Source organism: Pseudorca crassidens, chromosome 8 (genome assembly GCF_039906515.1).
Source record: "Pseudorca crassidens isolate mPseCra1 chromosome 8, mPseCra1.hap1, whole genome shotgun sequence".
Taxonomy (NCBI): Eukaryota; Metazoa; Chordata; class Mammalia; order Artiodactyla; family Delphinidae; genus Pseudorca; species Pseudorca crassidens.
In genome coordinates, this window is record NC_090303.1 from 63,431,514 (window position 1) to 63,457,195 (window position 25,682).

General features: G+C 42.1%; 2 protein-coding genes across 6 annotated transcripts in view; one reads left to right on the forward strand and one right to left on the reverse strand.

Moving 5' to 3' along the window:
• Positions 1–276: 276 nt before the first annotated feature.
• Positions 277–16,090, reverse strand: LOC137229173 (retinitis pigmentosa 9 protein). 3 transcript variants are annotated; one of them, XM_067746690.1, is made up of 7 exons: positions 15,744–15,934; positions 10,480–10,576; positions 7,967–7,997; positions 6,475–6,604; positions 3,467–3,558; positions 1,492–1,553; positions 277–621 (listed from the first exon to the last, which is right to left on the reverse strand). In XM_067746690.1, the coding sequence occupies exons 1-7, from the start codon at positions 15,784–15,786 to the stop codon at positions 423–425; spliced, it is 654 nt and encodes a 217-aa protein (XP_067602791.1). In that variant the 5' UTR covers positions 15,787–15,934; the 3' UTR covers positions 277–422. The 3 variants fall into 3 exon arrangements, with proteins under 3 accessions (XP_067602791.1, XP_067602790.1, XP_067602792.1); XM_067746689.1 differs by lacking the exon at positions 10,480–10,576 and having other exon boundaries at positions 15,744–16,090; XM_067746691.1 differs by lacking the exon at positions 10,480–10,576 and having other exon boundaries at positions 7,967–8,070; positions 15,744–15,877.
• BBS9 (Bardet-Biedl syndrome 9) overlaps positions 15,430–25,682 on the forward strand; it is a 442,846-nt gene continuing 432,593 nt past the window's right edge. Inside the window, exons 1-5 of one of the 3 annotated variants that reach the window (XM_067746667.1) lie at positions 16,144–16,436; positions 16,622–18,351; positions 18,695–18,785; positions 21,772–21,831; positions 23,758–23,880. In XM_067746667.1, the coding sequence (XP_067602768.1) occupies positions 23,769–23,880 (112 nt within the window). In that variant the 5' untranslated portion in view covers positions 16,144–16,436; positions 16,622–18,351; positions 18,695–18,785; positions 21,772–21,831; positions 23,758–23,768. Of the gene's footprint in view, positions 15,656–16,143; positions 16,437–16,621; positions 18,786–21,771; positions 21,832–23,757; positions 23,881–25,682 lie in introns of those variants that run through there. The other 2 variants (XM_067746666.1, XM_067746668.1) reach the window with 2 other exon arrangements.

A 25,682-nucleotide genomic window follows, 5' to 3' on the forward strand; every position in this document is an offset into this window, starting at 1 on the left:
CCTCAACAACAGAGGAAAGTCAAGCCTGAAATCTAAGGGTATTAAGTAGCCCCACCATGGAGGGTGGAAGCTGTGGCAGCACCTGGAAGAGCTTCCTCAGAGATTCCCTTAGTCTGGCCACCCTGCCAGAGGCATTTCTAAGGAATCAGGACCCACAGTGATCAGCAGGGAGGAGAACAATGAGAAAAGCTTTCCAGCCTGAAATCAGCCGCTGTCCAGAGCTAGCACCTGGCAAGATACAACTCACTCTTCTGGGGGTCACATCTTTACTGGAAGGTAGGTGAGAATTCACACCTGTGACACCAAATCTCCTCCTCTCTTTGTGTCTCTCTCTCCTATTCCTCTCTGATTCCACATTCCTCTGCTCTTTGGCCACGGTGTTTGATTTCTGAGAAGAGAATGTTGAACAAGTCAAGCTCTTGTCACTCTGAGTCTGAACTCTCATTTGACTTGGAAGACTTATGCTTTCGTTTTTTCTTCTTTTTCTTTTCTTTCTTCTTTTTCTTATGCTTCTCTTTCTTCTTCTTTTTCTTGTGTTTCTCTTTACATTCTGAGGAACTGGAGCTGCTCCCATCTTCATCTGATGTTGAATCCTCCAGTAACTGTTTTAACTGTTGTATCCTAAACACATAAGATTGACCAAAGAAATACATTCAATGTAACGTAAAAAATTCTTTTAGATAAAAATATAAGAACAGTAGTGAAGGTGAAAAATGTCACAAAGCATCACCTCATTAAAGACAGTACTTATTTTTGCATGTTTTCCCCATTCTTGTCTACACCCCTGCCTATTTTACATGACTGTAACCAGTGTACAAGCTATTTTGTATTCTTTTCACTGTCCTAAATGTTTCTGTATGTTTCCATAGTCCTTACTATTATAACTTCTAACAGATGGATACTTTCCTAAATCATTCCCCCACTGTTCAAGTTCATACTAAGTAATCTACCTCCTCAACAATTATAATTCAGCACAGGGAACTATACTCAATATTTTGTAATAACCTGTAAGGGAAGAGAATCTGAAGAAGAATATATGTTATGTATATATATTATATATAATAATTATATATAATTATAGTTCAGTATCACCAATTTGAAAAAATACCCCCCAAACCCCAAAAAAAGTCCTCTTGTTTTTTCACCCTGTCTTTAACCCTGTCTAGGAATTTTTAACAAAAGCTCAGATCTTTAAAGAAGATCTAGAGAAGATAAATTACAGTTGCCAACGTCAACTATCAGTGACATGAGTGGGCTGGGCCAAGCCCATTGCTTTAAGTTAACCCAAGTAGAACAGGCTGGCCTGGTCATTCCCCACACACTGGCTTTTTCAGGGACTATTCCTGTCTTCCAAGTATTTTGCAATTAAAGTACCATATTTACTAAAACCACTCCTCTAATACTGGAATCAAAAAATTTTTAATTTATAAAGGTTCTAACTATATAATTTCAAACTTTAAGAGGATATTGTTATCATCTGGACAATCTCACCTTACATCCTTTTCATGTCTTTTATTCTCTCGAATGATGTCGTACATGGGATCTTCATGTGCCTTGAGGGTTAGAGAAGGTTATGGTTAGGTTAGGCTTCATAGACTGTTAAATTAAATCCCTCTTTCACTGAAACTAATTTTTTCCCCTCCTGTGTGGTATGATTTTATATTTAATACGTTCTAATCCTTCCTAAGGGTTACCATCATTTCAAACTCCTGGAGGCTATAAAAAAGATTTTCCAGTTATACAAATACAGGGTATAATTTACATAGCCTTTATAAGGAAATAAACCATGGCAAAATCATTATTAAATACCACTCAAGGTTAAAAATCTTGAGGTAATTCTATTTGTTCTATGTGGAAAGATGATCAAGAGATATTATTAAGCAAAACAGGTGATTTGGAAATGATGCGTAAGAATGATTCATTTATAGGTACACAAAAACATACTGGATATGACCAAAGAGAAGTCTGGAAGTATATTCAAGCTACTTACTACAAATTCCCTCTGGGGAGAGAGGCAAGATTGGACTTGAAAAATCAATTGTGAAAAACCTTACTGTAATGTTTCCATTTTGTTAAAATAAGGCAAATTTATTCTTATGATATTTGTATAATTAAAAGCTACTTAAATTACTTAAAAATATGAATACACAGAATGAATTTTATGGCATGTGAATTATCTTTAAAAGTATGTTTATTATAAAATTTTTACATATCAAAGAAAACATAAAGTTAATAATATCTATTATTTTACCAGCCGGGATATCCACTGTTAATATTTTAGTGTGATTCTTCCAGTCATTATTCATAATTTACAGAAGATTATAATCATGTTATATATACAACCCTATTCTCTTTTTCACTTATGCTTTCATGATTATCTTCCTATGACATTACATATTCTTTTAAAACATAATTCTTAAAAGCTATATGATTTATATGTTGTGGTAACTTATGTTGTATATTGGACACTGCAGTTGTTTCCTATTTTTCTTCAGTTTCTATTTTCTAATCATATAAATAATTCTGAAAGTTATCCTTATACATTCATAATAATTTGTGCATACTGATGTTGTTATATCCTTAGATCAATTCTTAGAATTTAGGTTCCTAAATTTTAAAAATATGAATATGTTTCAGTTTTTGAGATTTATCATTAAATTATCTATTACAGGCACTGTAAAAGTTGACATTCCAGGTAGCAGTGATTTATCCAGAATATTTTCTGTAAATTAGTAAAATGAAAACCCAGTATTTTAAATATCTTAAAATCCTTGGAGAATGTTTATATACCCCTGTTTGATATGCTGATAATCCCAATATATCCAGTAATAGCATAGTTAAATTGACCAAAACAGTTACTGAATGGTGAGTTAACCCTGGGAGGTGACTTTGTTAAAGTGATGAAATGATAGATTGATTTTACTGCCATCTAAAGAGGGTACATCGTTTATACACACACTTCCAGTTTATGGTAGAAAAATATACAGACTTTAGACAAAGACTGGGAAACTAGAACCCTGATTTTATTTATGAAATATGAGTTTTTTACATAAGTAAAAAAAGACTGACTGGGGAATTCCCTGGCAGTCCAGTGGTTAGGACTCTGCGCTCTCACTCCTGAGGGCCCAGGTTTGATCCCTGGTCAGGGAACTAAGATCCCACAAGCTGCATGCCAAAAAAAAAAAAAGAAAAAAAACTAACTGAATTGATAAAAATGCCTGCTTCAGAAAAAGAAGCACTGTTCCCAAGACAAAAGCAAATAACATTTTAATACGCATTTTTTTGTTAATGAACTAATCTTTCACACAAATTCGATTTAACAGAGATGTAGTTAACACCAGATACTTTGGGTTAAAGGCTTTCGGAATGTATTTTATGTGAACCTCCAGTTCACTGGTGACTGCCTGATTCACCAACATTCATCATCTCCAGTAAACGTAAATTGACACTCTGGGGTTTTACTTACTACTCTGAACTGTTCTAACTTTTGGTTGCCTTTGATAAAGAAAGGGCATTCTTTGTCGCCCGTTCGGTGACCATACCGTTTACAACGCCAACCTGAAAACAAAGAAAAAGGGATATATTTCTGTAAGATAATGCATTTTTACTCAATCAAGATAAAGGTATCAGTAGATCATATTAAAGATATTCTTCATTAGATTCCAATTTTAAAAGCAAATATAATTAATGGATGAGCCATGTAAGATCCCAGAAAAGAGAGGGAAACTAATTACTTCCTCAAGTATCCTTTAATCGTAGAGGTTTAGAAATGAACCAAGTACTTACTAAACAATTCCATGCAAAAAGCAAAGTGTGATTTTTTTGTTTTTTAACTGTGTTACAGGTTGAATTGTGTCATCCCGTCTGCTTCCCCACTGTATTGAATTGTCCTAACCCCTAGTACCTCAGAATGTGACCTTACTGGGAGACAGGGTTTTTAGAGAGGCCTGGAATACATCCTTCCCTCACAGCCCTCAGGAGGACACCCTGACTTTGGACTTTTAGCCTCCGGAACTGTGAGACAATAAGTTTCTCGTTTAAGTCATACAGTTTGTGGTACTTTGTTACAGCAGACCTAGTAAACTATACAGGCATCAAGCAACTCCAACCAAGGAGGTCAGGAAGCAGGAAGAGGGATTATAGGTAAGATCAGCCCAATTTGCTCCACGCTGGTAGCTACTGAAAATATGTAGTGACAGGGAAATAATGTTTTCCCCTTTATATTTTTATTTGAGAGTTGGTAGTAGGAAACCATTGGGAAAAAATGAAGTTTAGGGATTCTCTGACCTGCCCCTGTCCTTATCTCCCCACTATTTCCACCTGGGGAAGAAGGAATGCACTCTTAATGCAAATGCAGACCGCTTCAAACACATGTCTGTCTTTATGATAAAAAGGGGGGGATTTTAAATGCCACGGATTGATGTGTGGGTATCAAGAAGGATCCATACCATCTGTGATCAAAACTCTTTGTTAAAGGAAGGGTGATCCTTGTTACTCAAAGTGTGGTCAACGGTACAGACCAGCAAGATTAGCATCACCTGGGAGCTTGTCAGAAATACAGAATCTCAAGCCCACCCTAAGTTTGAGAAGCTCTGCTCTAGATAACACTAGGATCATGGAAATCAATGAATACGGGGTTATGTGTGCATGTGTTTTTCCATCTGGGATGGATCCAAGTTTTGTGGAGTCTGACGCTTACATAAATTAAGGAGAGGAAGGGCTCTTTAGGCAAATTTTTATAGAAAGAAAGAACCATATGACTACACTGGTGGGACTCCAAAGACCTTTGGAAGGTACAAGGGAACCTAAAGGTTAAGCTTCATTAACTTCATGTAAAACTGGTTCTGGTCCAGACTAAACACTTTTAATTTGCAAGTCAATGAAAAGAACTGGGGCTTCCCTGGTGGCGCAGTGGTTGAGAGTCTGCCGGCTGATGCAGGGTACACAGGTTCGGACCCCGGTCCGGGAAGATCCCACATGCCACGGAGCGGCTGGGCCCGTGAGCCATGGCCACTGAGCCTGCGCGTCCGGAGCCTGTGCTCCGCAACGGGAGAGGCCACAACAGTGAGGGGCCCGCATACCGCAAAAAAAAAAAAAAAGAAAAGAACTGTAAAATGGTAAGTGAAGCACAACTAACTACCCTATCACAGAGAGGAGCGGTTTTTAACCATAATTTAAAAAAAAAGAAAAAAAGAAAAAAGAAATGTAATCAGTTTAATATGGGATTCAAATCTGAAAATAATAAACACAAAGGGTTTACTTAACTAAATTTATGATATAACTATTACTGGGACAATGAGATATATGAAGGGTATGTGTATGAGATGGGATGGAGGAAGAAAAAAAGAGCTGAATTCTTGTCTTCTATAGGAAGAAGTCAACAGATAATGAAGAAACCTGAAAAATCAAGGGGCAGGAATGTAATCCTGTTATCTAGATACACAGGGATAGGGACTTCCCTGGTGGCGCAGTGGTTAAGAATCCGCCTGCCAATGCACGGGACATGGGTTCGGGCCCAGGTCTGGGAAGATCCCACGTGCCACGGAGCAACTAAGCCTGTGTGCCACAACTACTGAGCCTGCGCTCTGGAGCCCGTGAGCCACAACTACTGAGCCCGCGTGCCTACAGCCCATGCTCTGCAACAAAAGAGGCCACTGCAGTGAGAGGCCTGCGCACTGCAATCAAGAGTAGCCCCCGCTCGCCGCAACTAAAGAAAGCCCGTGTGCAGCAACGAAGACCCAACACAGCCAAATTAATTAATTAATTAAAAAAACCCCAAAAACCTTTATAGATACATAGGGATAAACTTCAAAACAACCTTCCTAAAAGAGGTTGAGGTGGTCGCCTTTTAGGTGAGGGGAATGAAGGAAAGGGGCTGAGAACCGATATATTAATTATGTGCGTGAAGAATCTTTGTACAAAAAAATGTCTTTAAAGGCAGCCGTATCCTTTCTTCAAATTCCGTCTTACGCTGGATGAAGATGCTGCTGCTCTGGTGTGGTGGAGGGTGTGCACACAGAGCTCTACCTGTTCCAGACCCATCCTCTGTGGCCCAGAGCTCCTCTCAGGTTACCTGGATAAAACCTCAACACCTCTGATGAGGATGACTGACTGAGGTAAGACCCAAGGGACCACCCTCCAATGCATCCCTTGTCCCCCATGGCATTTCTACATGGAATATCCTTTCTGTTACAGGAATATTACTGAAGCGTATACTCCGCAGGTAGCTACGGCCCTGTGGAAGACCATTTTCCTTACAGCCAGAAGCCCTGGAGTCTAGGCACTGCACTGCCTCTTACCACAGAACACTTAATAACATATGCAAGGCGGCTTCCTCATCTATAGCACAGAGATCATGCCCTGACTTTAGCAGGGCTGTGGTGAGAATGAATTAAAAGAAGTGAACTTGTTTGTAAACAGTGGTCTATAACTTGCATGTATTGAGGGTGTTACTTGAAACCCTTCCACACTCACACTGCATGACTTTGACTTCTTTCCCCAGTGGCATCCAAAGTCCTTTGGTTGGTGCGTGGGCCAGAAATTCCCTGGCATGTTCATTGCCTGGGACATCTGGTATACAGTCTTCTGGCTTAGTCTCATCTTCCTGAAAAGGAAACAGTGTGTAAGCTGTGCGGCAAAAAAAGCACCGGAACTCTCTCCCCCCTGTCTGAGAACACAGCCCTGCCTGGCTTTCTCATGGGCTGGAGATCCCAATGTCATCATAAGTTACCCTCTGAAGAGCTAGAAAGAAAGACAAATCATAACTGACAGAAAAAACGGAAGTAACTATACTAGAAGAGCTAGCTATACCATGAAAACAAAGTAGCTGTTCTTAGAGAAGAGTTACTAGTGTTTACATAGGATTGATCTGTGAGCTCCAAATTGATTCTAGATCACAAAAATTAGATTCTAAGATCACAAAAGGTTTTCTGCTAACTTAAAAGCTTTGTGGAATGAGGCAGAATATAGAGTTAAACAAGTAAGGTTTCCTGGAATAATAAGAACAATGTGTTAGAGTAAAATAGATTATTAGACCTTGAAGGCCACTGTCATGTTTTATAATCTCACACATGCCGTATTAGTGAGATGTATTTTCATTACCAAATAACTGCACTATATAATTAAGGTGCTGTTTTTTTACCTTATGATTTTTTTTTTTTTTTTTGCGGTACGTGGGCCTCACTGTTGTGGCCCCTCCCGTTGTGGAGCACAGGCTCCGGATGCGCAGGCTCAGCGGCCATGGCTCACGGGCCCAGCCTCTCCGCAGCATGTGAGGTCTTCCCGGACTGGGGCACGAACCCGTGTCCCCTGCATCGGCAGGTGGACTCTCAACCATTGCGCCACCAGGGAAGCCCTTACCTAATAATTTTTTCAAGTTTCCACGAATATTAAATTTATAATGGAAGAATGTTTTCTAAAAATCTTTTTTTTAAGTTGAAAGTTACCAAACAGAAAAGGTTACTTTGGCCTTAAGTCCTCTAAGTCTCGCTCCTGCAGAAAGACACTGACACTGTGGCCAGGGTGCTGGAGGAGGGACTCCTGCAACAGGTAGGGCTGGACTGGATGAGCTTCACGTCTCCTCAGAGTCCAGTGTTCTCTGAGCTGATGACATTCAAGAAATCAGCACCGGGGGCGGGGGGGTCAGAGAAGGAACATGGGGCAGGAGAGCTTTGAGGAGATGCAGTCACAAGTGAGACAGAAAGAATGGGAGTGAGCGCTGAGGAACACTCGGGGGGCCTGCAGTGGTTTCTTAGGGGACAGACACAAGGCTGATTAAATTTCTGCAAAGGCACAGGCTGTGACAAAGCCCAAAGTGCATGAACCGACTGCCATCTGCAGGGAAGACACAGAACTATCATAAAAGGAGGTTCAAACCTTATGCAGCTGTTTTTCGTAAGTGACTGAGTCTGAGCACTGAGTCAAATCTGTCTCAGAGAAAAACCAAAAGTACAAACTTCACACTGACCTTGATAAGTCCAGGAGGAGGTTTTTCATAACTAGAAAGGAAGAAAACACCAGTCATGAGCCATGTTCATAGGAATGTAACACATCTCAATCAGCAAAAGGCAACTGCAGACCAAAATAAAAAGGATATTTTTAGTAAGAACTTAAAACCATATTATAATTAACATAGTTAATAAAATATGCCTAGCAGTCAGAGGTCTTATATAAATAAACTGATGCTATACCATATCCTGCTGGGATATAGCACTTAAATTCACCAAAATAATAACTAACTTGGTGTCTTAGGACAATGATTTTATTTTTGGAAGAAGGGAAAGCAAGAGATTGCAGGGAAAATGTGAGGTAACAAGAGCCTTGAACGAATTATGGTTCCAGCCTGTCATTACAGTTGTTGGTTGATTTACCTACCATAACTTCCAGCTTCCATAACACTGAGAGGCTCATGGGGGTGGGGGTGTGTGAGTGATCTGTTCTGACAAGGGTGGGGGCTGTGCAGAGGGGAGGGAGCAAAGCCTGAGGGAAGGGCCTGTTGTAGGGGAAGGAGGGGAGGGTGATCTGTCCCAGAGGCTCCCCCTCCCACCTCACCTTCCCCCTCCCCCTCCCCCAGCCCCAAAAGCTCCGGATTCAAGATCCTCCCCACTGGCCTATCCTGTTTGCAGAGTGGGCTGCTGGGCTGCCATCTGCTGCGCAGCTCTCTGACTGCCCTTTATGTCCCTACTGACCTCCTGGGACTCAGGGATGCAGGACTCCTGCTTGGTGCCTGGACGACAGGCTGGCACTCAATGAAGAACTACCGCTAGAGAGGCAGGTGACTGATAGTGTGCAAATGTACTTCCCCTTCCACCAACAGAGAGAGCTCTCAGACCCCCAGGGTCCTGAGGATACAAATCATGCCTGTGCTCCCAACTCATTTCCACTTCTCATCACTCCGCTGGAACTTCTGGAAAAGGCTGATGGATGCCAAATCTAGAAAAGCAGCATCCAATGCTAGGGTTCATTTTAAACAAATCAGTTTTGAAATTTAAAAATTGAGATATAATTGACATATAACACTGTATTACTTTCAGGTGTAATTATGTTCAGTTTCAAGTACTGACACATTGCAGGCTGTGCAGCACATAGCATGGGTGTCTGGCTTTTAAATGAGTGCCTAATTGACACAACCCCCTTCTTAAAGAAAAGTAGTTGGAGGGACTTCCCTGGTGGTCCAGTGGTTAAGACTCTGTCCTCCCAATGCAGGGGCACGGGTTCAATCGCTGGTTTGGGAACTAAGATCCCTCATGTCACATGATGCAGCCAAAAGAAAGTAGTTGGAAAAAGAGGCAGAACAACTGAACATCTGAGGTCTTTTCAATGCCTCTATAACGAAATTTTACTGAGAGAGGGCATCAGGATGCTGTGGCTGGTTTAAAACTGTATCTTGGCTCCAATAACTTGGAAATGGGGGATTCCCAAAGTTGCTACACACAGAAGGTGAGTTCAGAGATGATTAATTTTTTGAATTTTGTACAGTGAAAATAATAAATTCTAAAATGGTTAATCATTTATCTAATAGTCAAATAGATAGTAATTATCCCCAAACTAGTCAAAAATTGTTTAAGTTAAAAGAAAGAAAGCAGTAGTGTATAGGACAGTGTGCTTGGTATGGTTCTATTTGTGTGTATGGGAAAAGGGAGATTATATATATATAGGATACCTGAGGGAGGGAGCTTTATTTTTCACTTATATTTATTTACATGCAAATACACTGCCTCAATGTTTTTTAGTTACAAAAGAAAAATGAAATTAATGTCATCTTCCTTACACCTATGTTGGTATAAGCCCAGGCTAATAAAGGTCTGAGAGATAAACCAAAGGTTACTTGGGACGTAGGAAAAAAAGAAAAAAGGCCCAAAATATGCTAATAGGAGCTCATTTCTGCTATAGAGTTATACAGGCTGCATTTTTGTTTTAAAATTTCAATGTTATTTCTCTAATTGTTTCAGTAATTAAATCCTCACTCTTGCTCTAACCAACTTGCTATTTCCACCTACCAAAAAAGAACAGGTATATTAGGAGAAACTAAACTTAATTTTCAGGCGATATTGAAGGTTCAACTTAAAAACTTACTCCTTGCAGAAGTAACCAGTCAACAATAATCATGCCAGGCTTAGTGCTAAGTACCAGAAGGGAGAACTAAGGGGATAAGGGTACTCCTAAATGAAATCTAGAAAAGCCATAAAGTTGAAACTCCTCTCAGAAACACCCATGTAATTCTTGACAAAGGTACTTTGTAGCTTGGGACCCCCAGAGTGGAGGCCTCCCCAGTGACCCAGCTCATGTCACAAATCTAAACCGAAGTCAGCCTGAACTAATGGGAAATGCCTCACTGTCAAGGAAATCTGGAATACCCCAGTCACATCCTCCACCTCAGCTTAATTTAGCTTATCTGACCCTAGATAAGACGATGTGCTAGTCTGATAAGGAAATCCCTGACCCTCTAGCCAATCGTGCCCTATTTCCAAATTGCCTCACCTGAGGCCCCATAAAACCCGCTCTTGTTCAAAATCCCTGGGAAGAGTGTTCCACTGCATGTGAAGTGCTGTACTTCTCAGTCCATGGATTGTTTTCCCTTGAATTAAGGACATCAAACTCGTTAACAAATTGTATCATTTTTCTCTTTAGACATTCTTTAGAACTGTCTTGATAAAGGAGATGTTTTGTTTTTTTGGAGCAGAGAACCCTATATCCCAGCCAGAATGTTTTCCAGTTCTAAATCAGTGTGAATGGGCTTTGTAGGTAAAAAAATTTTACTTTGAATTGTGATCCACTCTCACTGCTGTCTACCTTGTGCAAGTTACTTAAACCCCCAGAGCCTCAATTTCCTCATGGGTAAATAGTTCACAGCAAACATGTGAAAGGCCCTCCACAATGCTGGCTTCTGCCTCTTCTGTTGAAGAAAAGTTAGTGCTCTTAGTAGCCTCATGAGGCAGCTCAAGATTAGGCACTAGCACCATAAAGGCCAAGATCGGGACCCAAGAGAGAGGCCTCGCCAACCCTCACATCTTTTTACAGATCTGCAGCTTTACGGGGATTTACCAGCTGCTCCTAAGAGGAGGTGGGCATAGACCTGGCAGTGGACTTTCTACAGACATCATCCCCAGCCGGGTTTACTACCTTTCTAGGCCATGCGACTCTTCAACATCTAGCTCCAGGGATCACTGCCTTTTCCCCATGCAGGTGAGCTGGTATAGGATCATGTCACCTAAGATGGCTGTTCTTTGGCTCTCTTTATATCCCCTATTTGATCAGTCCCTGCGCTTCACCTACACCTTCCTGCATGACTGACCTTCCCTCTTAATCACAGAACTTATTCAATAACTGCCTCTGTGCTTGCCCCGCCCCAGCTAACAGCTCCATTAGGATAGTTTATCAAAGTGAAAACCTCTGCCCTGTGACAGCTGATAACCTGAGGGGCTGTGAGGGACACACCTCTCTGCTGGTTTCCCTGCTAACTGATGAGCCAACCTGATGTCAATCCCCACTGTAACTGGTAAACCTCCCCACCCCCCAAGCAAAGACTGCTGTCTGTGTCCTGACTGCTGTCTGCTGTACACAGTGGGGTGCTGCTCCAGGACTTTGCTTCAGTCTTATAAGATCCCCTATCCAAGAAACCTTCAGTGTCTCTGTTGCTATCTCCAGGCTCTTTCTTTGGTCTTGTGGCTGGGCAGTTATAAGACTTGCAGGCCTGTGGGGTGCAGTGAGGTATATCAGAGGTGCAGAGGTGGTAGATCAGGGTTCAGCAAATCTATCCCTACCTCCTCTGAGGCTCAGCAAATCACCATGTGATTAGAGGACTGGAACTTTCAGCCCCACCTCCAGGAAGGTTGAATTAATCACTAATGGCCAATGATGAATCAATCAAGCCCCTATAATGAAACCTCTATAAATACCCAAAAGGATGGCATTAAGACAGCTTCAGGGTTGGTGAACACGTGAAGGCGCGGCATACCTGGAGAGGGCATGGAAACTCTACAGAGCTTCTCACATACCTTACCCTATGTATCTCTTCCATCTGGCTGTTCCTGAGTTATAACCTTTTATAATAAACCAGTAATCCAGTTAGTAAAACATTTTCCTGAGTTCTATGAGCTGCTCTAGCAAATTAACCAAACTAGAGGAGGGGGTTGTGGAAACCTCCAATTTATAGCAGGTACCAACCTGGACTTGCAAACATCTCTGCACTCTTCCAAATAAGGATTATGATGGAGGCGTCTAGTGTCCATCCTCACCCTCACTGTCACTAATCCAGGGCCTTTCTAAGATTTACTCCCTGAAGATTACACAATAAACAACTGGGTATAAGTAGAATTAGCCTTTTAGATACAGTACAAAGCTTTTTAGGTATGGTATTTCCAAAGCAAATTCTTAAATATTTTCCAATGGAAAGCTGTCGCATGTCGTAGGCCTAGGCCTCTTTTAGGAGGAATAATGGAAATTTGCATAAATTGAGCAGGTGATACGGTCCATCAGCAGCCCTTCATTAGAAACATTAATGCTATGTCTTAGGCATTGGGACTTAAGGGAGTTTGGAAGGGAGGTGGTAAAGTCTATGTAAATATCCAGTAATCCGACAATAATTTATTTTTGCCATAGGAGTTGTATAAATAACATGGTCAAACTATCTATATTCCTCAAAAATATGTAAATGTTTTTGCCTAGATAGAAAAAAAATGTGACGGAACTGAACATTTCTTTTTTATTTTTTAATTTATTTTTATATTTTGGCTGTGTTGGGTCTTTGTTTCTGTGCAAGGGCTTTCTCTAGTTGCGGCAAGGGGGGGCCACTCTTCATCGCGGTGCACGGGCCTCTCACTGTTGCGGCCTATCTTGTTGTGGAGCACAGGCTCCAGACGCGTAGGCTCAGTAGTTGTGGCTCACGGGCCCAGTTGCTCCGCAGCATGTGGGATCTTCCCAGACCAGGGCTCGAACCCGTGTCCCCTGTATTGGCAGGCGGGTTCTCAACCACTGCACCACCAGGGAAGCCCCTGGAACTGCACATTTTGAAATCTCTTATTATTAGCAATGGACTTCCCTAAAAAAGTCCATTTTAGAACTGTTTCCACAAGTGTAAAGGAATGTGGTTGATTTTTTTCCTAGGGCTAAACAATTCATTAGTTTAGGTAGCATGTTAAAAAGATATTTCTCAAAGATTAAGGTAATATTTAACTATTGAAAATAACAGATTTGGAAATGAGAATCGGAGTGTGTTTACTGAGTAGCTTGGCTTCTGTGCTGTGACAGCTGAGAAGTGTGCATTATCTTTGTAATAAATTCTCAAAATTAAAGAAAGTTAGTGGAGGCCCATTATTTTGTGCCATCTGTAAATCCTTGCCATTATATCATTCAGATTGTGACAGGTTGCCCTGGGCAGTATGAAGACTAAATTAAGATAAATTTTGATAAGAGATTATCTCCTAAATAGGCATGGGACAAAAAAATCTTTATTTTGCCAAGTACTTAATAATACTCTTTGTGTATTTGAGTGTTGGGGTAGGATTTCTTTTGGAAGAGTCCTTCACGTAAGCATACTCCATCCCAGTTGTTCCTGTAGCCTGGCCCTATGGGGGCTGGAAGGCAGAGATGAAACTCCACATATACTCAAAATGTCCGTTCTGTTATGCCCAGTAGCCCAGGAGCACTTGAGTGACAGAGCTGGAAAATGGACAGGAGCATGTGTGGAAGACTCAGATGCCTTTGGGGGCCTGGCAGGTATGGTAAGAGTAAGAAAAATTAAGGTCAGGTGTAAGAAAATGACCAGAGGAGTGTGAGGGTAACTAAAGAGGGCATACCAGGTGGCAAAAGGATTTGAATTCCACTTGTAAAAAACCACAGTGGAACTTAACATGCCTGGTTGACCAACTTACTTACCTGTCTTCCTTTCCCAGACTCTCTTAAAATGACAATTAAAGAAATAAAAAAAGGTTAGAAGCCACACAGAAATCCTGAGAGGGGATACAAGGCTGGAGACAAGAAAGGAAGGGAAAGAGAACTAAACCCTCATCTACTATAACATGAGCTTAATAGGTAACATTTACTATTCAATCGAAAAAAAGCAGTAAAAGCATATAATTCAGAAATAGTTAAATCCCAGAGAAAAAATTAAGTTTCCCCATTGAAGCCTTGGTTGGAGGGAAAGGTACAGGGAGTGTGAGTAGAGATACAAACCACTATTTTTTGAAATTAGACTTTTCATACTATTTAATGTTTAAACTACGTTAAAGTATTATTCTGGAAATACAGACTTCCATTTAAAAGGAAAGAAGCCTCTGAACTAGCCAAACTATAAATATGTCAACAGCCCAGAACTTTTAAAATCTCTGAACTGAAAAATCCCACTGGTCTGAGAATCAGACACCCCGGTTTCTCTTTAGTTTTGTTAGTTTACAGTTCCGTGTGTGCTTTATTAGGTTACTTAACTGCTGAACCTGCATTTTCTCATGTGCAAAAGGAGGTTATAAAAGGATGTCTGTGAGTGCGCTCTGAGCTACAAAATAAATGTAGAGTATTAACAACTATGTGGCATCCTACAGTTAGGATACTGAGGGCTAGGGGGTGGGGTAGGGCGGCTGAGCCCTGCCGGAACTTATCCTAGGGAACACTGTTCAACATCGGCCTTGCACAGGCAACAAAGAGCCTCCCAGAGTGCCCTGAAGGGGCCAGGACCGTGGATGCCAGCAATCCACAACCACTGCCCACTGAAATGAAATTCAGCTCAAGAGCCACGCTGAAAAGAGCAGGCCAGGCTACGAGGAAGTATGCATTTTGTGCCAAAGCTCCCAGCGGTTAATAATGAAGGATTAACCCTTTAAGGACTTTTCATGCTGTCTCAGCAATCATGAGAAGGTAGGTAATGGGAAGCGCCTAAAACAAATAATTCAGATAACTCAGTGAACACCAAACTTAGTAAAGTCAGACTTCTAAAGCTGATTACAGAACGACAGAAACACAGAAAAGAACCGCAAGGGTCATTAATCCAACCTTCCACCTGATGTTTAAATCTCCTTTACAACCAACCCTTCTCCCAGGGGTTATCTGGACTCTCTCCCGGGTAGCTGGGGGAGTACAGTGCCTCCTAGGTCAGGCCACGCTGACCAGCAAGAATCTATGACTCTGGTCCTAATTTTTCTTGTTGAGCTGGAACTGGCCTCTTTGTAGCTTCCACCCTTAACCCTGGTAAAAAAAATCCTGGGGACGAGAGAGAAGTCCACGCTCTCTTCTACCTGACAGCTCCTCCCGAAGAGTCAGGGACCAGGCCCTCACCCCACGTTTTTTCTTCCCTTCCTCACCGCGCACTCATGTTACGGGACTGGGCTTTTTCCTCCCTAGCTAACAGCACTAGATGAAAGAATGGGGATTTTACCCAGTTCAGAGCGAGCCCCTTGAACTGAGAAATGGGAAAGGACCCAAGGGCGCAGCCGCACTTCTCCTGTACTCAAATCCTGACCGACACCGACGTCGCCGCACGAGGAATAAAACCGTCGTTTCCGGCGGAGAAGCGCCCGCCCGCCGCCGCCTCGCGCGCCCGGGACGACCCTGGGGATGGAGCCTCCCCCCTCTTCCTCCAAAGGCTGAGAGTCCAGCGTCCCGCAGCCCGGGATCAAAACCCGCACCCGGCTCGCTGGGGACGGGCCCACCTGCCCACTCGCAGGTCTCCAACGCCGGGCGGGCTCCGCCGCGCGACCGCGGGCCCCGACCCCATTCCTCGCATTAGTCGGGGGCGGGCGTGACGGACTCACAAGGACTCCAGGTGCTTGAGCTGCTGCAGCTGCTGCGCGTCATGTCGCCGCCGCCTCTGTTCCCGGCGGCGCTGCAGCTCTTGCTCCGGAGGCTCCCGCGGCCGCCGTGCGCCCCCTGCCCCCGCGTCGTCGCGCCCGGGTCGGGACGACATCGCGGCCCCGCGCGGCGCGGCTGAAGCGGCCCCGTGCGGCGCGGCTGAGGCGGCCGGCGCGGCGAAGACGGTACTTCCTCTGCGCTGCGCACGCCTAGCCCCGCAGCGCCCCCTCCCGCTGCCGATCCGCGTCCCGCCGGGCCGAGCCGGGTGTCCCCTCCGCGGCCGCCTGCACCGTGCCGCCGAAAGGCCAGCGCGGCCTCAAGTTGTTGATTGGAGCGCCGGGTCCTGCAAGTCAGGTCGGCTGGTGCCGGAGGCCGGAGCGCGCTCCCTGGCGGCGGCCAGGAGTCTCGGTGCTGAGGACGCTCTGTCGGGACCCTGAGCCAGTTCTGCGCGTGGCTGGGCCCCTCTCCGGGTCGGACGCCTCCCCTCGAGATCTTCGTCCCTGAAGGCCGGGAAACCTGTGCAAGAAATTTTCGTATTCCCCCAGTGTCTAGGCGTACAGGAGCTGCTCGTTACATGTTAGTAGGATTCATCTAGTTTTGGAAGAAAGCAAGGCTTCCACAGAAATTCTCCAATTTTCCAGAACATGTGATCCATGGTATGTATAGTCAGTGTAGTATACTGTATTCAGATAAGGTTTGGGTTATGGAAAAGAAAAGCTAATATACACTGTGTACTTTTTATGCGGTCATTGAGCTAAGCCCTTAATAGGAGTTGATTTAATTTTTAAAATCGTAATAAGTGCTGTACGTAATACCCATGTGTACTATCCTTATTTTACAGATAATGAGGCCCGAGAGTTAACTGACATGCCCAAGGAAACAGAACTAGTAGGTCATGGAGCCAGGATGCAAAAGTGTAAGGTGCTTAACTAGGTTGTGCTTTGAAACTGTATCTGATATATAATTTTTTCAGCCTTGAAATAATGGAAGAAGCTGCAGAGGAATTAAAAATAACTGCATAAGGGAAATGCTTGCCAAAATATTCAGTTGTTAATAACTCAAAGTGAAGAGCTCTTTCAAATTTATTCAAGAAAACACAAACACAGAAGCTATACACAGACATGTGAAATTATGCTGATATATGTTCTGGAACTTGGAAATGACCTCTTCCTCTAAGAATGAAGCCAATTAAAATCGTTGCATGAATGTATGATTCAGCCATTCATGTGTAACAGATCAGGACCCTGTGGGGGCCTTCCAGGATAGACCCCTCCCCCATATACTCTGCTATAGCTCCTGTTGGAAGTACCCAGATAATAGTATCTCATGCATATTTCCTGAGTTTTTCATTTGGTAAAAACCACAAGTGGAAGAAATTAACTACTTGATGATCATGAGCCCCAGCCCCCAGACCTTCTGGCACCTAAGGATTGATAATGTTAAATTAACCACCCAGTTACCTCAACATCAACCAATCAGAGAGTTGTGCAGTAGCTGATCACATACCCTGGGACGCCCCTCCCTCACCTTGCCTTTAAAAATGCTTTGGTGAAACCCTTCAGAGAGTTCAGGGTTTTTTTTTTTTTTTTTTTTTTGAGCATGAGCAAACAGTTCTCCTGGCATGGCCCTGCGATAAATCTTTCTCTGCTCCAAGCTCCAACATTTGCGTTTGTTTGGCCTCACTGTGTGTCGGGCACACAAACTTGCGCTCGATAACGATGGAAGTTACCTGGGCCAATAAATGACCTGTATGATATCTTATAAGACATCCAAATCCAGTCAAGAAGGGGGATATAGTCTTTGGAAGCTGTGATTTACAAACAAAGAAAATGTAATTGTGTTGCAGAAAGAAGTTGGTCTACAAAATCAAGAAGAAAACCAAGGGAAAGCAATCAGGTAGTGTTTTTCCAGCGCTGTTGTTATAGAACAGCACGTTCCGGGTGTCCCACGCACAGTTCATATTCCTTCCTCTTCAAGGTAACAATGTACTGGATCAGCAGCACCCCAGCCACCAGGGCGCACACGCTGGCGCTTGCTACCGCGCTCACCCTCGCCATGGCCGCTTGATCCATGGACGGGGCCTCCTGCGCCTTCGGGTCAAGAGAAGAGGTCGCTGGGTGGCTCGGGCCTCGGATGCTCCGCCCCAGAGACCAACCCAGACGCCCCGCCCCGCGCCGCCCTAGCCCCGCCTCCTAGGAAAGCCCCACCCACGAGCGGCGGGAACGGAGAAAGGAGTGGGAGGGGCGTGGCTTGCGTCCCCGCCGGGGGGCGGGAGGTGGGTCTTCCTCAGAACCCGCGTCCAAGGAACTGTACAAGAACAGAAAAGAGGAGTCGAATTAATTCTCTCTCTCTCTCTGCTAATGAAGACCGGGCAGTAGTTCATTCTAGCTCCGCCCAGTAGAAATCTGATTCCAAACATCACTCAGAAAAAAATCCTCCGCCTTCCTCTCTCCTGACACCCAGGACTACAACCCCCAGAAGGCATCGGGGCTCAGCTGAGTTGCGCAGTAGCGTTCGTTGTAAAGTGCTATGACAACAGGGCGGAGATGGCTTGGAGTTAGGCTTGAGTGGGTAGGTGTCCCTTCCGCCGCTGCTGTCCTTTTTCTGCTACATCCCACTCACTGCCTCCTTCATCATTTCCTCCTCTTTGTGAGCAGCAGGTCTTACCGCTGTTCTTTCCTGCCTGATATCTGCCACGGGATTGATGCCGTTTTTCCTGCTTGTCTCTGAGGGTGACAGAGAGGGGATGCAGGGGAGCTACTTGGTGGGATCGCTCCAGCTCTGTGGAGCTGGTGGTGCCAGGTGGTGAGGCGCTGTCTTTGCCTGGGACGTGAAACAAGTTGGATCAGGAGAACGAGAGGGAGAAGTAAGGGTTGCTTTTTCCTGCACCGTCCGTTCTTGCTCGTCGTTCCAGCCCTGGAATCCTGGCAGACGTTCTTAAAGGGAAATCGGTGGAAGGAGAGTTCGAAGAAAGGTGGGGCAGGACCCACCTGACTCGGCATCAGGTAAGAAAGTATGTCTAGAATTAAACATCGGGTGCATGAATGCCCTTTCAGTGTTTTATTTTTTAGTCAGATTGATTCTCTGATGTCATATAATTTGGGGGATATAGGGCGATAGGTTTCTTATGAAGGATGCTTGCATTCAAAACAAAACAAAACGAAACTGCCAGAACAATGTGTGTGTGTGATCCTGTGAACATTTTTGAGAAAGGGTGATAAGAATTTTTAGAGATTCCTTTCAGGAATGTCACGTGGTGCACAAGCATTTTCCTCCTGTGACACTTCAACAGGTCTTGTGAGCAAATGGTCAAAACAGTTCCCATCCTATGACTGAAGTAGGATGCATGTACTAATACCCCCTAATTCCTTCTTGCAATAGGATTATTGCTTATCCTTCTCCCTTTACCTTGCAGACCACAGCAGTTTCGATGAGCTGAGGTGATATTATTAGCATCTTCCTTTCCCAATCAGTTCCTGCAATCGACTCCAGTTTCCTGGAGTTTTTTTGTTTGATTGTGTTTTTTGTTTTGTTTTTTTTGGCATCTCACTTTTTTTTTACTAAACATGCCAATAAAAAAAAATAAATTTATTTATTTATTTATTTTTGGCTGCGTTGGGTCTTCGTTGCTGCACACAGGCTTTCTCTAGGTTGTGGTGAGTGGGGGCTACTCTTCGTTGCGGTGTGCGGGTTTCTCATTGTGGTGGCTTCTCTTGTTGTGGGGGACAGGCTCTAGGCACACGGGCTTCAGCAGTTGTGGCACGTGGGCTCTAGAGCGCAGGCTCAGTAGTTGTGGCGCAGGGGCTTAGTTGTTCCGCGGCATGTGGGATCTTCCCGGCCCAGGGATCGAACCCGTGTCCTCTGCATTGGCAGGTGGATTCTCAACCACTGCGCCACCAGGGAAGTCCCTCCATTTTGATTTTTAAATGCACTCTTTTCTTTAATGGTTAAAGCAGGTGTACAATGCATGTTTGAGCAGATGTACAATGCATGATGGACAGGCTGTGAGACAGGCTGTTCTAGTTAGCATAAAGTTTACATTAAATCATATATGAGCCAGAATGACTTCCCCATACCTCAATATGTGAACATTTCTTCCATCAAGTGTATTTACAATGGAAGAGTTTTGGAGTTTGTCAAATGCTTTTTCTGACTCTGTTGACATGATTAGGTGGTTTTTGATTTTTATTTTATTGCTTTGGTATATTTCCTTAATTAATTTTGGGTGTTAAACTAACATTGTATTCCTGGGGTAAATTGCACTTGGCCATGGTGTATAATTCCTTTAATATATTGCTTGATTCACTTTGCTAGTGTTGTGTTGAGGATTTTTACATACATATTTGTAAGAGATATTGGTCTGTAGTTTTCTTTTCTTGTATTTGTCTAATTTTGGTATCAATGTACACTAGCTTCATAGAATGAGTTGGGAAGTGATCCCTCCTCTTTTATTTTTTGGAGAGGTTAGTGAACAATTGATGTTAATTAAGAAAAATATTTGGTAGAATTTACCATCTGAGCCTAGTCTTTTCTTTTTTTCTTTTTATTTGAGCCTAGTCTTTTTCTGTGTGTGTGGATAGTTTTTTGATTACTAATTCAATCTCTTTACTTGTTATAGGTTTATTTAGATTTTCAGTTTCTTCTGTATTCAGCAACAGATAGTTGGGAGCAGGACAAATAATGCTGATGTCCTGCCCTTCCTGGGAAGGTGGTTCTCTGATTGGGAGCTGTGGGGAGAGGGTTCTTGGCTGTACTACTCTGGAGTGCAGTTTCCATCTTGCTGAGCTAGGAGTATGGAGAGGAGTGAGTTGTAGTTTAAATACTACAGACTCTTACTGTTCTTACTGAGTTTTAGATTTTTAATGTTTCTTTATTTGTTGTATGCTCTTAGGACAATTTCCGGAGACTTGAAATGGTTGTTTTAAAAAATAATTTTCAGTTTCACTGGGAAGTGGGCCAGTGGAGCTTCTCACATGTCACGCTGAAAAGTGGAATTCTCTGAAACCTTAAATTGCTTAGCATATGGTTATGGGAGAAATATCTATATTATCAAAAGATTTCATCAGAGTTCCATTAGATATCAAGGTGCTCCAGTGTCTGTAAGACTTATATTTAAGAGCAAGTATAAAAGTGATTATATATAAGCTTATTAGGAACACAACTGCTGTGTGCAAAGAGAAATTTTTTGTAGGTGTGTTTTATTTATTCAAGCCAAAGGATTAAGCTTTTTTTTTTTCTCAGATAAACAGGGATATCCAGCAACCTTAAATTGTTCAGACTTGCTATCAAATCCATCTTTGAAGCCAAAGTGGAAAAGAACTCCCCTTTGAAACCTTTTGCCTTGTAGCTTACGCTGTCATTTAAAAATACATCAATTATTAGAAAAGGAAATTAATGACGTACAAATTGCACAAATGAGGGTTTGTGGTTTCTTAATTTCTTGGGAGTGGGCAGTGCGCCTTCCTCTGCTTCTGCCTTTGAAATTGGAGAGAGAGGCACCGGGAAACATACTACTGACCATCAGCCCAAATTGTTGGTTTTCCTATCGTTCACTAATTTTTCAAAGATGTAAGACGTTATTCAATAATTTATTGTCCACCATGGTAAATGTTAACACCTGGGTCATGGGGGAACCAGTATGCAGAATTTTGGCATAATGGAATTTATGCAGTTCTGCTATGTATTAGCTTATGTTTTGCCCTGGTATGAAAGTAAGTTGGTCTGAAATGAAGCAGCTGTGGTCTTGTGAGGAAGAGCGATTTGTTGGACCTAGGTTTGAAATTAGCAACCCCTCCCCCAACCTTTTAAAAATTAAAACAAAGCGAAACCAAAAAAAATCCCTCTACTAACCCATGCTTTTTCAGTGTTTTGGATATTAAATTGCAGGCAGTGACAGCCTAATAATACAAGGGTCTAGAGTAGGGACAGGGCATGCAGAAGCAAGTTTCTGCCATTAGCTGTGTGATTTAGGGGAGTCATTATAATCTACAGAATGAGAAGACCAGCTGATTGATGGGTACCTTCTAGCTGTTGAAGCTCTTGATTTTAAAAGTGAGTCTTTTTTTCAAACTTTGGAAAGGTAACTAACTGGTGACAGAGGTCACAGGAAAAAGGAAGAGAAGTAGAGCATTGCTATAAGAAAACATCCACTTAGACTATCAGGTATCTGTGCAACTAGTGCTTTTCAAATTTTGAGGTGCATGTGAATCACTTGGGGATCTTGTTTGGGGTGGGGTTGAGATTCTACATTTCTCACAAGCTCTTGGGTGATGCTGACCTGCTGGTCCAGGTACTACACTTTGGGTAGCAAGGAGCTGAACAATCTAGGAAAGGAGGGCTTTCAGAAGCTAATGAAGTGGTAGGTGACTAAGGAGAAATTGATAGAGCAGGAGAAACAGGAAGGAAATAAATGTTGCCAGTGGTATTTTGTTACTAGGAATAGATATTAAATTTTATGATAGAAGTCCATGAGAAATTAGTGCCTGATGTAGGACAGTTCCATTTACACACCATGTTGGAGAGTTAGTTTTTCATATTGGAGTGTTTTTCCCCCCATTATTCTAGCAAGCTGAAAAAATTTGTTCAGTAACAAAGGTTTTTAAGGCCATTTTCACATAATAGCTATTTTCATCTGATGCAGTCATGTGTGTTTATATTCAAACTACAGATACATGCACTTTTTCCCTTTCCTGATTATGCTTTTTATCCTTTTGAGTAATCATAGCTATGATGATGACTATATGATGACTATAGTGCTGTGAGTCCTCCTAGTGAATCATTGAATGGTATTGAATTTGGGTAGTATTCTGCCCTGTGCTGCAAGAGAATGACATATCTTTATTGAGGCAGTCCAATGGTATGGCGTATTTTAATTTTCCGATGTATCTCGAGTACATAATGAGAATATATGGTACTTATTAAGTACTGTTACTTCCCTCTCAAATTAAAAAAGTCCAATAAAAGTATAATAGGAGTGTTTATTACATTTTTGAATACTTGCTGTGAGATTGGAAGTTTAGTCATCTGGCAATTTGTATGGTTACATAGTGCCATTATTAATAACAGCTGATGCAGATGTTTTTCAGAAACTCTCCCACATGTTAAAACTCATGATAAGTTCATTTACCTGCTATGTATTTTTCCTTCACTTTCATCAACACCTTGCCTTTACCTGACTACTTTCCTTTTCAGCATAAAGAGAGGGCCTTAGATGGAGTTTTCTTTCTTTTTTCCCCCCGTTGTTTGTTTAAAGATGGAGTTTTCTTTCTTTTTTCCCCCATTGTTTGTTTCTTTAAACTTGTCTTTTTTTTTTTTTTTTTTTTTATGCTGTGTACGGGCCTCTCACTGTTGTGGCCTCTCCCGTTGCGGAGCACAGGCTCCGGACGCGCAGGCTCAGCGGCCATGGCTCACGGGCCCAGCCGCTCCGCGGCATGTGGGATCTTCCCGGACCGGGGCACGAACCTGTGTCCCCTGCATCGGCAGGCGGACTCTCAACCACTGCGCCACCAGGGAAGCCCCTGCTGCAGTCTTTTTAATGACCAAACTGAAGGGAAATTAGATGTTATGCCTAGGAATTATGTGCTAACTAATTCTGGTAGAATTTGAATCTTGATCCTCCAAAGAATATGTTTGTTACTTTGTACAGTTGTCTACTAAATGTCCCAGAAGAGAGAACTGACCCAACATAAATGTATAATTTCTCAGCTTGACTTTCTGATGGCATTGCAAAATATCTGATTAATGTTTCCACTCACTTGGATTTGTGGTTTCACATATGTCCACAAAATACAAAAAATTAGAGTTTAATACAATGTTTTTTCTCAAAGTTGTCTAACTTTAGTTTGCTATGTATGCCTTAAGAGTTAATTAATTCAGAACAACAACAACAAAAAAGTTAATTAATTCATAAATCATGGTGTGAAGTGGATTTTTTTTTGTGAAGTGGATTTTTATTATAAATAAATGCTTTCTTTTCAGAGTGAACGAAAATGTCTTTATTTAAAGCCCGTGATTGGTGGTCTACTGTTCTGGGAGAAAAAGAAGAATTTGATCAAGGCTGTTTATGTTTGGCTGATGTTGACAATACTGGAAATGGACAAGGTAAACAACTTATGACCAAGCATCTTGGAGCAAAGCATTTTATAGGGGTGGAATAAAAACGACTTCTTTTTTTTAATGTGTACTTTATAGAACTTAGGTGAACTGTCATGACTATGCCCTAGTTTTTAAGGTAGTTTTCCTTATAAGTAATATTTAAGTAGCAGGCTGATAAATGTAGTTATTACTTATGTTTTGTTGTTTGTGTTTTTCTGGTTTGTGTTGATTCTGTCATATTATTTGCTGGAACTCAGAAAAATATTATAAGGCATCATTTAATTTGTTTTTATTTGTTGCAAAATCAGGTTTCGTAGGATAGAGCTGGTAAAATATTTTGAATTTTGAAAATTTTTCTTTTGTAGAAGCTGCAAGAAAAAATATATTCTTTAAAAAGAGAATCTGAAAGCCATTTACCAGAATGGAGAAATTATGTTAGCTCTATTTGTTTGTAGAAAACAATTATTAAATCATTGCTTTCATTTTTATATTTTGAAACTAGAAACAATATTCTATTTTATTCTTATATTATTTGCTCCTCTTTGCATCATCATATAAGTGGTCTTTAAAACATTTTAGTTCTGTATTATTGCTACTTGAAATTTATATTTGGTTTGAGTGATTTATAGTCATGAGCTTTTTTTTTGTAATTCAGATAGTCACTGGCCTCTTAAAAAGAAAACTTATTATAATAATTTTTCTTTTGTTCATTGTATATAAACATTGTCCCCTTATATTTTTCTTTATTCTATTTATCTTGCCTATAATGAAAACAGTAGAATTTGGGGGATAAAGTGAAAGGAGAAAATTATATTGGCAAAGAAGAGTGGGAGGCACTAAACTGTTCTGAGCACCTACTGAACTGTTTCTAAGGAAAATCTGGGCCCTGCCCTTCTACTGATAGGAGAGGCAAAGGTCTTCTATTCATAAGGTATCCTGAGCTGTTCTTCAAAGATTATCAACCCTGCCTCCTGCCCAACTGTTTGTTAAAATTTATGATTCCCCTATAATTTGGTAGCACAGAGGAGTCATACCACAAAAATACCTGCCAGAGAGAAACAATTTCAAACCCACCTCTGCCCAAACTATTTAAAACTCAACTTGGTTGGAAACTATACTTACTGATTATCTGAATAACATAGTGTTCCCTCATCATTTCTATTAGAGCTCCTCACTGGGGTGCCACCCGTGGGTTACCAATATGCTGAGATGTTTCATCCCCCCTATTTACATCCAGCTGTGAGCAGCTTCCTCTGTTTTCCCAAGCATGCTATACAAAAATCATTCTCTGTGTGTGTGTGTTCCACATAGAAAAAAAACACTGATCATTATTTCTCAAAGCCTAGACCACCTACATCATGGGGTGATTATCATATATGAAGATTTTCTATCCGAGATGTACAAGATCTTCTAAGATCATATTCTCTGGGGGGTAGATGGATTGGATGGGGGCTTAGATATCTGCATTTTGACAAGCTGCAAAGTTGAATGGTGGCACACTAAAGTTTAAGAATTATTACTGTTGATCTTATGGAGTGCAAGTTTAGTGAGAGCAGCTTCGGACATGCTCTGTTTGAAACAGAAGTGTCTGGTAGGCAGAATCGAGGTAGAGATTTGGGAGTGAGCAGTACGCTGGTTGTATTTGAAGCCCTGGGAAGGGGTGCAAATACACTGAGAGAGAAGATGGAACAAGAGGGAAGGAACCTTAGGACCATAACCTGGAGAATATGAGTATTAAGGGAGGAGCTTTGGGACAGGTAGTCAGTAATAGATTCTGAGAAGGGCAGGCAGAGAGGCAGGAGAACCAG

What these genes read in the sequence shown, in the direction of transcription:
- LOC137229173 (XM_067746689.1), bottom strand. Translation starts at nt 15,895, where the DNA reads ATGTCGTCCCGACCCGGGCGCGACGACGCGGGGGCAGGGGGCGCACGG. An exon ending in CTCAAGCACCTGGAGTCCTT is followed by an intron (nt 7,998 to 15,743) that starts GTGAGTCCGTCA and finishes CTTCCTTTCTAG; the next exon opens with TTATGAAAAACCTCCTCCTG. An exon ending in AGACATGAAAAGGATGTAAG is followed by an intron (nt 622 to 1,491) that starts GTGAGATTGTCC and finishes TTATGTGTTTAG; the next exon opens with GATACAACAGTTAAAACAGT.